General features: G+C 34.8%; 1 protein-coding gene across 1 annotated transcript; it reads left to right on the top strand.

Annotated features, from left to right (window-relative positions):
- Positions 1-1,685: 1,685 nt before the first annotated feature.
- Positions 1,686-3,804, top strand: LOC113289183 (cysteine-rich receptor-like protein kinase 10). The gene is made up of 7 exons (XM_026538378.1): positions 1,686-1,741; positions 2,073-2,184; positions 2,289-2,410; positions 2,525-2,735; positions 2,854-3,091; positions 3,189-3,336; positions 3,424-3,804. The coding sequence occupies exons 3-7, from the start codon at positions 2,303-2,305 to the stop codon at positions 3,739-3,741; spliced, it is 1,023 nt and encodes a 340-aa protein (XP_026394163.1). The 5' UTR covers positions 1,686-1,741; positions 2,073-2,184; positions 2,289-2,302; the 3' UTR covers positions 3,742-3,804.
- Positions 3,805-13,655: the final 9,851 nt, after the last annotated feature.

Here is a 13,655-nt window from a genome sequence, read left to right as displayed (position 1 = left end):
CATTCACATGTGAGCATTCGAAACCAAAAATAAGTAAGGTATGCACTTACATAATTACTTAAAAATCAATTAAAATATAGTACTTCAAGTTTCTCTTAAATTTCAAACAAAGATTCAAAGTTCTATAGTTATAACATCATATATTTATAACTCACTATCAAGCATTTTATCAAACATATGTGGTGCACTAGTTTGATTGCTAACAATAATCTTCTTTTTCATTATCAAAACAAGAGTATGAAGTAGTAAAATCAAAACATGACTTTTAGTATAAGTTCTTACATCTCTAATCTCTAATCTCAAGTATCATGTCTCCTATTTTGGACATACATACACAACAATTTTGAAATTACCACATCTCTCAATTTAAAAATTCAAATGGAAAACTTCAAATTGGATTTTGAAGATTAATTCCTGATCTATGAGCTTCATGTTACACTATTTCAAAATATCTACACAAAGATTAGCAAAAACGAATTTATTTAGCAATAAATTTCTGCCCAACAGAATGTTTCAGATACGTTATTTAGTATTCTAAAATACTTTAAAAATACTTTTAGTGCTTCAAAAATTGTGAACTTCGGCGTGGATTATCCTCATGATATCTAGTATATATAGTAAATATTTCTAGACCCAATTCATTTTCATTTTAATGTAGGAGATAGAAATAAAACTCAAAAGCATGTTTAAAAATATTTGTTTATCATCAATAAAAATTTTCTATGTTAGGTTTTCATGATGAAAAATATCATCCATAATATAATCATAGTCCATCAAAATTAGATAAAAAATTAACTTTAGGTACCGGGTAACCTAAAATCTCAAGCATCATGTTCAATCGCTAAATTAAAATTACACCGGTTATAATTCTATAAAACAAAACAAAACAAAACAAAACAAAACAAATGATACTTATCGCGTTTTAGCAATCGTTTTTCTTTTGATTTCCATTGCAGAAAAACGTCTTAAAATTGTTTGGAACAATTGCCGAATCATGCCTGCACAACAAATAAATCAAACATGAAACAAATAACGTTATGGCTGAGTCGCGGACTAGGTCGCTTTCTTTAAGACGTTTCGCGGCTCTGCCCAAGATTGTGCAAGCAGTTCTTCAATAGCGCGTCATCCCCAGGTTAAAAAAGCCGAGATCAATCTCTTACACAATCACTCTTGCACGGTGAGAGGATGTGAAACTTCTGCACTTCATTCTTGCTCAGAACTCTTTAGAAAAAACCAAGGATGATCACACACTTGTTTTTTCTTTATTACAAACCATTCATTTTTCTTTGGAAACCCAAGAAACATAAAAGAAAACTCTCTCACTAAAAAAAAATGTTTCAACAACTCTTCCGAAACATAAATGAAAAAACTCTCTCATAAGAAAATATTATACAACTCCTCTAACCCTTTTCATAAAAAAAGTTCTGATTTTATTTTAATAGCCAAGGAAATAAATATGAGTAAATGAATTAGCTTCATTAACCCACTCAATTTGAAAACGATTTTTGGCATTAAAACAAAATAAATTCATTCTTTAAGGAAAGGAATAATGGTCACAAAATAAATTCTTCATTAAAACCATTTAATTGTGAGAATAACATTTAGAAATTAATTAATGTTTTTAAAACATATATCTCAACACCTAGTTGTATTGTAAGATTTGAAACATATCCTTTTGCTCAATCTCCTTCTTCGGTATTACCGCCATCATCAACGAATACGACTACAACTACATCAAACTGTAAGTACTGCTCCTTTGTCATGTGATCATTTCAATCCAATACATAAAATTGTATTTGGTCGGTTTCATTTTCAGTTCATTCATTTTAGTAATTGATCTGGAAAAGTTCAATTTGGGTATTGAAGTACTGCAACTACTACTACACTGTATAGGTCCATGTGTCCTTGTTTATAGAAGGCAATCAGCATGTCATGTGTTCTAAGAATTTAGAGTTCCCGTAACAAAATTAAGATTTTTGGTTCTCTTTATAATTTTTTCTACTTATTAGGATTGTTGTCATAAGAATTATGGTTTTATTCCGTTCGTAATCTTGATGTTCAAATTTCTACAGAAAAGAGAAATTCATCCATACTAGCTGTTAGTGTCGCCGGCAGTACTTGCCATCATCGCCTTTTTGTTTTTCTGTTTTGGAAGAAAGAGAACAAAGACACAGAAGTCTGACAGTAAGTAGCTACTACCTAGAGTCATATGCTGCTCCATTTGGTTTTCCAAGCTAGAAAGTGCTAATTATCTGATTCACACGTCTTGTTGTTTTTGTCTCATGAAGATGTTGAGCATGAGATGCCAGCTACAGAATTGCAATTCAGCTTCAGTACAATAAGTGCCGCAACAGACAACTTCTCTGAGGCTAACAAACTTGGAGAAGGTGGATTTGGGTTTGTGTATAAGGTACAAAAAAACAGATTAGAAACATGTAAAATGATAAACTTTCGATTTCAGTATCTAATGGGTCATGGTGTCAAGGTTTTCATATTGCTCAGAACGTCTAGTTAATGTTCTCAGGGTACACTTTCTGATGGACAAGAAATAGCCGTAAACAGGCTATCAAAAAATTCAGGTCAAGGTGAACAAGAGTTCAAGAATGAAGTTACCTTAGTAGCTAAACTTCAGCACAGAAATCTTGTCAGGCTTCTAGGCTTCTGTATTGATGGTGAAGAAAAATTACTCATCTATGAATTCATGCCGAATGCAAGCCTTGACCAAGTCCTTTTCGGTTTGACTCCTACACACACTCTGTTTATAGTAATTCGGCTGTAGTTTCTTGATATGTACTTTTTCTAGATAATAATTGGGACTCAAAAGGTTCGTTATTTTGGTGGATGAATGTGTAGATCCGAATAAGTGTACACTTCTGGATTGGGAAAGACGATACAAGATAATAGGAGGGATAGCTAGAGGCCTCCTCTATCTTCATGAGGAATCTCGACTCAAAATTATTCATCGAGATCTCAAAGCTAGCAATATATTATTAGACATAGACATGAATCCTAAAATTGCAGATTTCGGCATGTCTAGGCTTTTTGTGCTTGACCAAACGCAAGCTAATACAAGTGAAGTAGTTGGAACTTAGTAAGTGAAAATTTCAAATTATTGAACAGTTAACTGCTCTCAAATGCTTCAAAATAAGTTGAGTTTTTCTTATCTCTTTTCGTGTTCTGTTCTGCAGTGGATACATGGCTCCGGAGTATGCAATGCGTGGACAATTCTCTGTGAAAACCGACGTATTTAGTTTTGGTGTTTTAGTTATAGAGATTCTTAGTGGACAAAAGAACTCTTCTTACGAGTCAGATGTTTCTCAGGACCTTCTAAGCCATGTAAGTTTCCATAATTTTTGTCTGTGTCCAATCTTCTGCATATTTAGTGACGCGATGAATAATCTATCAGATGAAATATTTATACAGGCATGGAGACATTGGAAGAATGGATCAGCTATAGAATTGTTAGATTCAACTATCAAGGATACAAGTTCTAGAGATGAAGCAATGAGATGCATCCACATCGGGTTATTATGTGTTCAAGAAAATGTTGCAGATAGACCCACAATGCCAGCAGTCCTCCTAATGCTCAATAGCTACTCTGTCACTCTCGATTTACCTTGGGCACCTGCACTCTTTGCTGGTAGTACTAGTAGAGGCATAACCCAAATCGTCTCCATATCCAGGCAAACTGAAGAACAAGGAATCTCGAAAGACAAGTCACCCGATGAATCAGCAGCATGATCAATGAAACTTCAATAAGTGAGCTTTATCTTGTCATTTTTCCCTTTCTCTGTGTTGGTTGGCAGCGGCACTTGGCAGTATCTAAATTTTTTGGTTAGCAAGAACCGAATTTTTGTACTTTTTTTTTATTAAAGCATTGGAGATTAGATTCTCTTAGTAAGACAATGATATTCAATATACTGAAATTTAGTCTTCCTTTTAATTTCTGTTAAATTTGAAAGCTAATCTTACGTTTTAAACTACATTTTGGAAATTTGTTGCCTTAAAAGGCTAGCTCTTGGCCGAAGTCTTCAGATACTGTATTTTCATTGTGAAGGGTGAACTCATGAGACCAGAATCCAGATATCATCCGAAATATCCGATGCTTAGATCACCGATTTCTTAAAGGTGACATAGTTCTCAATGTTTTCTAGAAGCAAACTAGACTTTTCCTTTCTGATAGTTGAAAACTTGGAAAACAAACTTAAATTTAAATGTGCACTGCGCAATCCAACTTTTATCTAGCAACTCCAAGACCGCCAGATTAAGTGTATATTTTTCCTGAAAACTGTCATTAGCTGAAAACTCAACTTGTAAGGATAATATACGAGATAGAAATAGTTGTTTAGTAATTTGACTTTACTATCGTTTTATGTTAAAACTAGGGCTTAACCCGTGCCATTACGGCACGGGAAATGATATGTATTTATATCCATCGGTTCATACATATCATAACTGTTTGCTAAAAATCGATCAAGTTGATCCAAATTTAAATGTTTTTGAGGTGTTGGTTAATAAACATGTCTTAGTCTCAAATATTTTAATATTATATCTGTAAGTCACACAATCCTTTAGGACAAATATAATTAAATGTTAACCAACTCTTCAAAATCCAATGGGCCTATGGGTAATAGAACACCATTTCATTAACTTCTTCAAAAGTAGTGTCCCTTCTTCGAAAAAAAATAAATCATCAAAGGTCGTTCACCAAATTTATAACAAATCTGAAACACAAAATTACTTCAAAATCAATCAGATTAATCTTACAAAATCTGTTAGCTTCAAGGATTATTTTTCTCCCTTTGGTGATATGAATTATTCTAAATTTACATAGATTTGTGTTTTCCTAAAGTTTAATAATCTGTAATTCTTGATCCATTTCGTTTTTTATCTACTTATCTTCTCTCTTTACCTATTACCATGAATTATTCCTCAAGCATGCATAATCATATGAAGTCGAGGAGAAATGGAAAAAACAATCATGACAAAAAATGGGAATAGAGAGAGATATGACAAACTAAATTGATTCGCATGTAGCCTTGTATATGGTCAACTTTTTTTATAGGTCTCATCTTCTTACCTGCCCCGACCCGACAAATCTTAAAACCATAGCTATTGATTTATCTTCTCCCTAGAAAAATCTGGCCTTTAATATTTATTTTAATTTAAAAAAAACAAATTTAAAATCTAATAAGAGCTCGCGGCGCAGCTTGTTGCATATTGTGTAATTATTTTTTTATTAAATTGAAAAGAAACTCTCTCAATGAATTTTTCCTGAAAAACTAATATCAAATAATTTTTTCAATGAGGGAAACTAAATAACCTTAAGACACCTTTTTCATCCCACTACCACCACCACTATTAACGTCGTCACTTCACCATTCTCACCAACACCCACCACCATTATCTCCAGCGTCGATCCACCACCCTTTCCCACCATCACAACTACCATTAATGCCTACTGATTTAATATAAAATAAATTTATCATGTATTGTATTAATGGAAATATATTTATTTGATTAATTAAATAAATATTTATTATGAAATATCAATAGAACATTTATTATTGAAAGTTAATTAAACTGATCATTTTACAGCCGTAGATTTAGCTTTTCCAAGAATGAATCCATAATGTCGTGGATGCTATATAAATTATGTATAATCATGTCAGGTTATTTATTGAAAATAGCTTCTAGTCAAATTATTCTGGACTTTGAAACAGAAGCCCGAAGAACATGGGCTTTTTTATACATGGAAGATCATTTTGCAAATACCAATTTATTGTCAAATTATAACGTGTAATTTGAATAATCGTATAAGTTTTTGTGTAAGTTTATCTATCAAGATGAAATCAAAAATCTATTTCCACTAATATCTAAACAAATAGAAACGAAAAATTAGTTCTTGAAAAAATCACCTTTTTAAACCAAAAAGTTGTGAATATATTGAAACCCCGACGACTTGTGATAGCCAAATTTTAATCATAAAATACACGCACCCCTAAATTTAACCATGAGGTTATTGTAATCAATAAGGCTATATTTTAAAACGTATACTTCAGCTAAATATACAACAAATGATATTCAAGAAAATGGTAGAAACCCCAAACATTCATACATAAAACAATGTAAAAAAGAAAATATTTTTTCAAATGAGCTCAGAGTATTTTGACTGGTCACAGATGTACGTTTTGGTGGACGAAGATTGGGAGAAAATTGAAAGAAGATTGAGCGGAACTATACTCTTGGATTTTTTTTCCTTTCTGCAATCTATCTCCCTTCCCAACTTCATTTCTAATTTTCGTTTGCTCCAAAGTAAGGAATTAGAGTTTTCAAACCCACTCATCATACCGAATGTGAGAGAGAGAATCAACTGTTCAGTTTATGGGAAGGTAGGTTTGTAATTTTCAGTTGATACATTTTTCCATTTTGATTTAGACTTTGAGATGGGAATAAGAGAATATGTAATGAATTTTTCTCAATTAAAGTATGTATTCATGGGATCGAAAGAAACCATGAATTTACCAGTTGGGAGGAAAAATCAGAACCGGTCTTTATCTTTCCTAACTTATCAAAGCTTCATTTTATAATACAGTACAAAGAAATAGGCAGAAAAGTATACACAGCTAGGGTACAACCCTTACCGTAATGACACATCTCGATAATAAGTAAATTTTTTTGTATTGATTTTGACTTGTGCCCGTTTGTTTGTAGTAATTATACAACGTGACATTTTGTGGGTTTTTTTTTGTTTTTCTTTGATCTTTCAGGTATTTTAACCGAGTTTATTTTATTTTATTAATAAGACGATCAACCAACTTCTAATTTATAATGTTACCTATTTTTTAGTGATACAAAATTAACATAGTCTATTGCTACTTACCAACCGTCGCCGCCATTACAATACCATTTATTTCTCCACCATAACCGCCGTCTACCTCCCGTTGGCCGTTTATCGTACTTTTAATTTTTAAATCACAAACATCATGAGTAAAATTACGGTTGAACAAACTTAGATCGTTAATTAATTTATTCCATTACATTTTTTGTTGTTATATACTCTGTTATATTGCAATTAATTTTATTTTAACGGTTAGAACCATGATTTATACAACCGGGTGATAAAGGTAGCAAGGATATCATTTAGGTGATCTGGCGGTTATGATCATTTTTTTTAAATGGTATGGTATCATCCTAAAAATATGATATTTGTTTTTTTCAATCGTGATGACCAACTACATCTTTCACGATATAATGTTACTTGTGTTGTAAATATACAAAACTAATATTGTCCTCGACTATTCACCATCATAAAACCACCCATTGGCATTATTTTTTTCCACCACCACTGGTATTATCGCCTCCACCACTACCACTTCTACCAGCCACTATTTCTTCCACTACTAACCACTAATTTCTATTGATTTAGTAAAAAAAAAAATTTATTAAGTAATGTAAAAATACATATTTATTATATTAATTAAGAGGATATTTAATGATGAAATTTACTAATAATTATTCATTATGAGAGATTAATGATACACTAATTAATAAAGCACTCATGATGATTAATTTTAATTAGACCAAACCACAACCATGGATTTAACTTTCCCCAGAATGCATCATGGCCGCTCTTTATCTAAGCTAAGTTGTCCAAACTATGTTTTCTATTCTAGATTTCGAATTAACATTTTCACAGCACAAAAGACGGATATTGGCGAACGTTGTACCAGTATTTTTTTTTCTTCTTTTTTTGATACCCTAAACTAGTGGTCCCTAGACTACATCCAAACTCCTTAATTTGGAGTGGATTTTTGGCAATTACAGGGTTCTAACCATGTTATGGTTGATGATGATATTACGAGAGGTACAAGAGGATCACAAGTACAAAACGATAACTACAACCACACTGGACTAAGATCTACTTCATTCAATTTCTTAATCAAAAAGCATCAACGGCTCAACTGACTACACGTGGGCATTGCACTGCCACACGATGGAAATTAACTTACTGCTAAAGAAAGTAATTAACCTGACATTTATTACTAATCGTAATTTAAAAGCTACTAAAGGCATACCTGAACTGATAAAGGCAGCCGCCTTCACAGGCACATGACAATACCCTGATCTTCAAATCATCCTTTTCCTCAAGGATGAAACTTAGGGAAATGAGCCTTGACATTTGAAACATCCTCCCAAGTAGCATCAGCTGCAGTTGAGTGAGACCACTGGATCAACATATGAGAAATGGCAGCACGTCCCCTAAGAATTTCCCTTGTGCCTAAATCAGCATCAGTTTGTGGGAGAGTTGGAGCAGTGATAGCAGCAGAGCCTATATGCTTCTTCAATTGGGACACATGGAATACAGGATGAATCTGAGAAGAAGCAGGCAGTTGTAGTTTATAAGCTACTTGGCCAATCCTGACAATCACAGGGAATGGGCCATAGTATCATGCTGATAGTTTGAAGTTCTTGCGCAGGGCAATGGATGATTGTCTACAGGGTTGAAGCTTCAAGAAGACTAAGTCACCAACCTCAAAATGTCTATCAGTTCTATTCTTGTCAGCAAACACTTTCATTCTCTCTTGTGCTTTGTGAAGAGAGTCTCTCAGCAGTTCCAACATTGCATCCCTTTTAGCTAAATACTCTTCAATAGCAGCAACAGAAGTAAGTGCTTCATTGGGAAAGGCAAAGTGTGGAGGGGAGTAGCCATACAATGCCTTGAATGAAGTCATATTTAAGCTTGTGTGATGGTTGGTGTTGTACCAGAATTATGCCAATGGAAGCCATTTGAACCACTGTTTAGGCTGATGTCCAGTCATGTATCTGAGATAGTTTTTCAAGCATGCATTCACTCTTTCAGGATGGCCATCTGATTGAAGGTGATAGGAAGTACTCATTTGCAAACTGGTGCCCATTGCTTTAAACAAATCCTTCCAAAAGTTACTAGTGGAAATCTTGTCCCTATCTGAAACAATGGAAGATGGGAGACCATGTAATTTGAAAACATGAGTAAGGAACTCATGAGCCACAGTAGAAGTTGTAAATGGATGAGTTAACCTAACGAAATGGCTATACTTTGTGAGTCTATCAACCACAACAAGAATAACATCCTTTTTACTTGAGATAGGTAAACCCTCTATGAAGTCCATGGAGATGTGTTCCCAAGCCTGAGTTGGTATTGGTAAAGGTTATAGTAACCCAGCTGGAAAATTGTGTTCACCCTTGTTCCTCTGGCAGGTATCACAGTGGCTAACCAATAGTAACATCTCCTTCTTGAGGCCCTTCCAATAAAAGTACCTCTTTGCTCTTATGTAGCTGCCTTGCATACCTGAATGTCCTCCAACTGCAGAAGAGTGAATATATTTCAAGATGGTATACCGGAGATTGTTGTTGGTGCCTATATAAATTCTGCCTTTATATCTCAGAATGCCATCTACATAAGTGCAGTTAGGAATGGAGGAAGGAGCCACTAGCAGCTGAGGAATGATGGTTGTGGCCCATTTATCTGTGTCATAGCTCTGAATGACCTCTTGAGCCAAAGTAGGTGTAGAGACAGAAGTTGTTGAACATAGAGAAGAAGAAGAAAGTTTTCACAGGGCATCTGCAGCTTTATTCTCCATGCCTCTCTTGTAGTGGATGGTTTAGTTAAACTCCAACAACTTCATAAGCCATCTTTGTTGTAAAAAAGTGTTTAGTTTATGATCCATGAAATATTTGATGCTTTGTTGATCAGTATTGATGATAAAATGGTGGCCAAAAAGAGAGTGTCTCATGATAGACGCATTTATGTGTCTAATATATCTCATTTGTATATACTGTTAGTGCCCGTTTTTGTACTTATTATGGTGCTTTATTTATTTATAGGTGTTTTTGGAAAAATAAGATTTTGCGGCGAAATTGGTTAAAAATGCGGCGTTTGGAGATCCGTTGACGGTATACCGGAAGCGCCCCAGAAGTGTGCCGGAAGTACCCCGGAAATGTCCCGGAGGAACCCCGAAAAGGTGCGGAAAATATCCCAGAAGAATTGCTAAAGGCACCGCTTGGTTGGATAAGGGCACCCCATGGATATTTACACCCCAAAAAGGATGTTTCCACCCCAGTTGCTAAGGGGACACCCAACAGTGGTTAGAGGGACACCCTTCTTCACGATTTGAAAATTCAAAATGACGGGAAACATGCATGCAGACGTTGTTGAATTTTCGATTTCATTTTGGAAGATTTCTAAAGAGATTCAATACCAAGAATCAGTTGGGCTTAACTTGATAGAGCTAAACAGGGCTATTGTAAGCAATTTGATCGATCAAAATGGGCCAGATAAGACGTGGGAGGAAATCAAAGTTAAACAGGGGAAGATATTATCGGATGCACTGTGAGCCGATTTTGGAAAGTTTGTGGACAAACAGGGGAAGATATCTTCTCTTATAAAGTTTGTATGTGACTTATGGAAGTATTACAGCTCATTTGCGCAGGCAGAAGAGGTGAAAAAGATCGTATCTCGGCTGACAGTGAAGAAAATGAAAAAAATATTTTCCGAGTAAATGAGAATTATGTGGAGTTATTGTGAGTGATTCGTTGCTCCTGTTGTGTATAAATAGAATCCTAGTGTCTCATAGAAGGGGGATCAAGAGTTTGGGGTCGAGCCAGAGCTGAGAGGAGCGAGAAATCGGGACTTGCAGGATTGTTCACCTGCTGCTGCTGAAGAAGAAGGAGGAGCTCAAGAACACGAAGAACGGACGGCCAAAGACCGTCGTTCTTCAACAGTTCCAGCAGCAGTGGAGAAGTGTCGCAGTTTAGCTGCAGTTTTCTGGTATCGTTTCTTTCTGGACGTGTTTTGTGAGTCTCAGAACCACTGTTTTATAACTTTTGACTCTTTTAATCATACTTTGAGCATCAAATATATATTTTGAGACCATGATTATTATGATTAGCTAAACCCCAACACTGGGATGATGGAGGAAGCCGTTCTTTACGCATATGATAATTATATTAATTCTTTTTTTGACTACTTGCACTTTTTATTAATCGATTTATGATTTTTCTTAATTGGTTGTGATATCGTATGATGATGTATGCTTGGTCGTAGTGCTTTTGATGCGTCATGCTAGTGATATACAATAAATATTCTAAAAATCTACCTTGGAAAGAATGAGAGTCCTTATTATTTGAGCTATAATTGTTTCGAATAAATATATGAATTGTGTGAATGATTAATGGTGGAATCTTGTGTCCTAGTGTCTCTTGATCCTGTGACAAATATTGTGTATATATTTTTGTTTTAAAATATTTTCAATTCCAAGCAACGAATCCTTATTTACCGCAAAATTAATACTACAACAAAATGGCGCCGCTGCCGGGGACTTGTTTATAGATTTGTTTTTAGGTTTATTTTTATTTTTTTACTATTATTTGTTTCTTTTTACGTTTCTTTTTGTGTCTTTGATTTACAGGTTCGAAGTGGAATACTAAGGACTTGGGAACAAAAAGCTTAAAGCTAAAAGCTAAAAGCTAAAAGAGAATAAAAAAAAGACATAATTTTTTTAGGATTTAATTTTTATTATTATTATTTATTTTTTTTGTATATAGCTTTTTTTTTATTAGAATTTGTAAATAGGCTTTATTTTTCATAATTTTTGTAATTTTTGGACTTTTTATTTGGACTTTATTCTGGACTTTTGGACATTTTTTTTAACCCTACGGAAGGGTCTTATTATTAATAAAAAATAAAATAAATATAAACTGTTTGCAGGGAAGGACGACGATTACAATATCGTCTCGTCCCCTCGGGTTCGTACATGACATAGGAGTCGTGGCCCGAGTCGACTTCAACGGTTCATCCCCCGTCTGGTACGGGAGGTAAGCTTTCGAAACACCCGCGAATCCCCTGTTAGCGGATTTACTGTATTCCTTAAGGTGATTCATTGATTGAGGACGAATTTGGACTGTTTTTAAATTCCTAGTAAAGGGCAAGGAATGGCCAATACAAGATAAGGGTTCGGATTTCATCACCGCTCCCTTCTTGCCCGCCTTAGAAAAACGAAACCTAACGCGAACCCAAGCTTAAAACTTGACTAGAACGAGACCGATAGGGTATCGCGCTTATCAGGAAAAAAATTCGAAGGATATTGGTTACTTTCTTAAGCACACCTCGAAGTTCATGATGGTTTATGTGAGTTGAATGCGTGACTGCGCCGCCTTGTGATAGCGGTGAGGCTTTGGGTATCAAATCTCCACTGAGCTGCCCTCGCCTCAATTCAACTTACTTTGACTCGGATTGATTCCAGAGGGGTTTGCTTAAATTTTAACGAATTCCCCTTCGAGAGATAGAAGCAAGTCTAGAAACAATCTAAGTGAAGCCATCATGATTTTTGTTTGCTAGAAATCTTTAGGTTTGTTTTGGTGGAGTCGAGTCGGCCTTGTTTGTGTTTGTGTAAAATTCCCTTGCAATTAAGAATGTCGAACTGGTATGATAGAAGCCAATACAATGAGTATCGACCTGAATTTGAATATGGACATCATCAGTTTTATGACCATGGTGGGAATAGTAGTTGGGAACGCCAACCTTTTCAAGGTTATGGTTCATACCATGGTGAGCCCAATTACTATCCACACGCGAATTGGTCTTACGAGCAAGAAAATCAGGAACACTGTAGTACTGGTTACTCGTTTTTGGAAACTAGTCCTGATTATGATATTTCTGAACCTGTTCCATATCTAGAAGAGACCCAACAACGGATTGAAAGGACGTATAAACGTTTAGTTGCAATGAATAGTTCAAAAGAAGAGTGTACACGATATTCTGAGATGATAAACGAGAGTGGTGAACGTATAAGTGTTATGCTCAGTGAAATTCAGGCACGTCTAGAGGCAGAAAATGAACAGTTGGCTAATGCTGCTTGAAATAATCTAAATTTCCAAAATAGGGTTTCTAATTCTACCCTTGATATCAATAGTGAATATTTGCCTAATTTAGAGGACGAGGCTAGAATAAAAGACACTACTTATTTAGATAAGGTTCAACCATTTTCATGTTATTATAGTGATGATTATGATGAGGATAGTATTGATGAAGAACATGAAATATGTAGGCATAGTGATCAGGAATTTGTTACTCCGATTGAGCTTTATAATGATAGTGTTGTCTCTAATACAAATCCAAATAATTTTAATAATTATTCACCTATTCAAAAGGATGTGGATTTGACTAGAGATACCACCGTTTTAGACGATGTAGTTCATGATCCTTTAGCCTGCAGTATGTTGGATAATCCATTATTTGATGTGCCTATCAGTGAATCGGAGGAGGTAATTATGATTAAAACCTTAGTTGATGAGCCTTTATATGAAACTTTCTCTGATAATACTTTATATGATTGTGATGATGGTCTAGAGGAAAGAGTTTACACTGAGAATACTGTTTTAGAATCTAGCGATTTAGAAACACTAGTCTTAGAAGATGATAAACTCGTAGAAATAAGTGAGGATGAACCCAAATTAGAAGAATCTATTGACCATTTCCAGAAATCTGATGACCTAGAAATTAGGGAAGTTGTGACTAGTCTTTCTAGAGACACAGAAAAATCTAATTTTGGGGGTGATTATCATTCTCCGTGTGCTTTAACTCTTAGAAAGTACCCTCCTGTAGGACTTGACAT

The sequence above is a fragment of the Papaver somniferum genome, chromosome 6 (assembly GCF_003573695.1).
Source record: "Papaver somniferum cultivar HN1 chromosome 6, ASM357369v1, whole genome shotgun sequence".
NCBI lineage: Eukaryota > Viridiplantae > Streptophyta > Magnoliopsida > Ranunculales > Papaveraceae > Papaver > Papaver somniferum.
The sequence above is the reverse complement of the archived record's forward strand: the minus strand, read 5'-3'. Positions and strand labels throughout refer to the sequence as shown.

Bases quoted from the DNA above. Each gene is read 5' to 3' on its own strand.
- LOC113289183 (XM_026538378.1), top strand. From the start codon at position 2,303: ATGCCAGCTACAGAATTGCAATTCAGCTTCAGTACAATAAGTGCCGCA. The intron at 2,411-2,524 runs GTACAAAAAAAC...TAATGTTCTCAG, and splicing joins GATTTGGGTTTGTGTATAAG to GGTACACTTTCTGATGGACA. The intron at 3,092-3,188 runs GTAAGTGAAAAT...TCTGTTCTGCAG, and splicing joins AGTGAAGTAGTTGGAACTTA to TGGATACATGGCTCCGGAGT.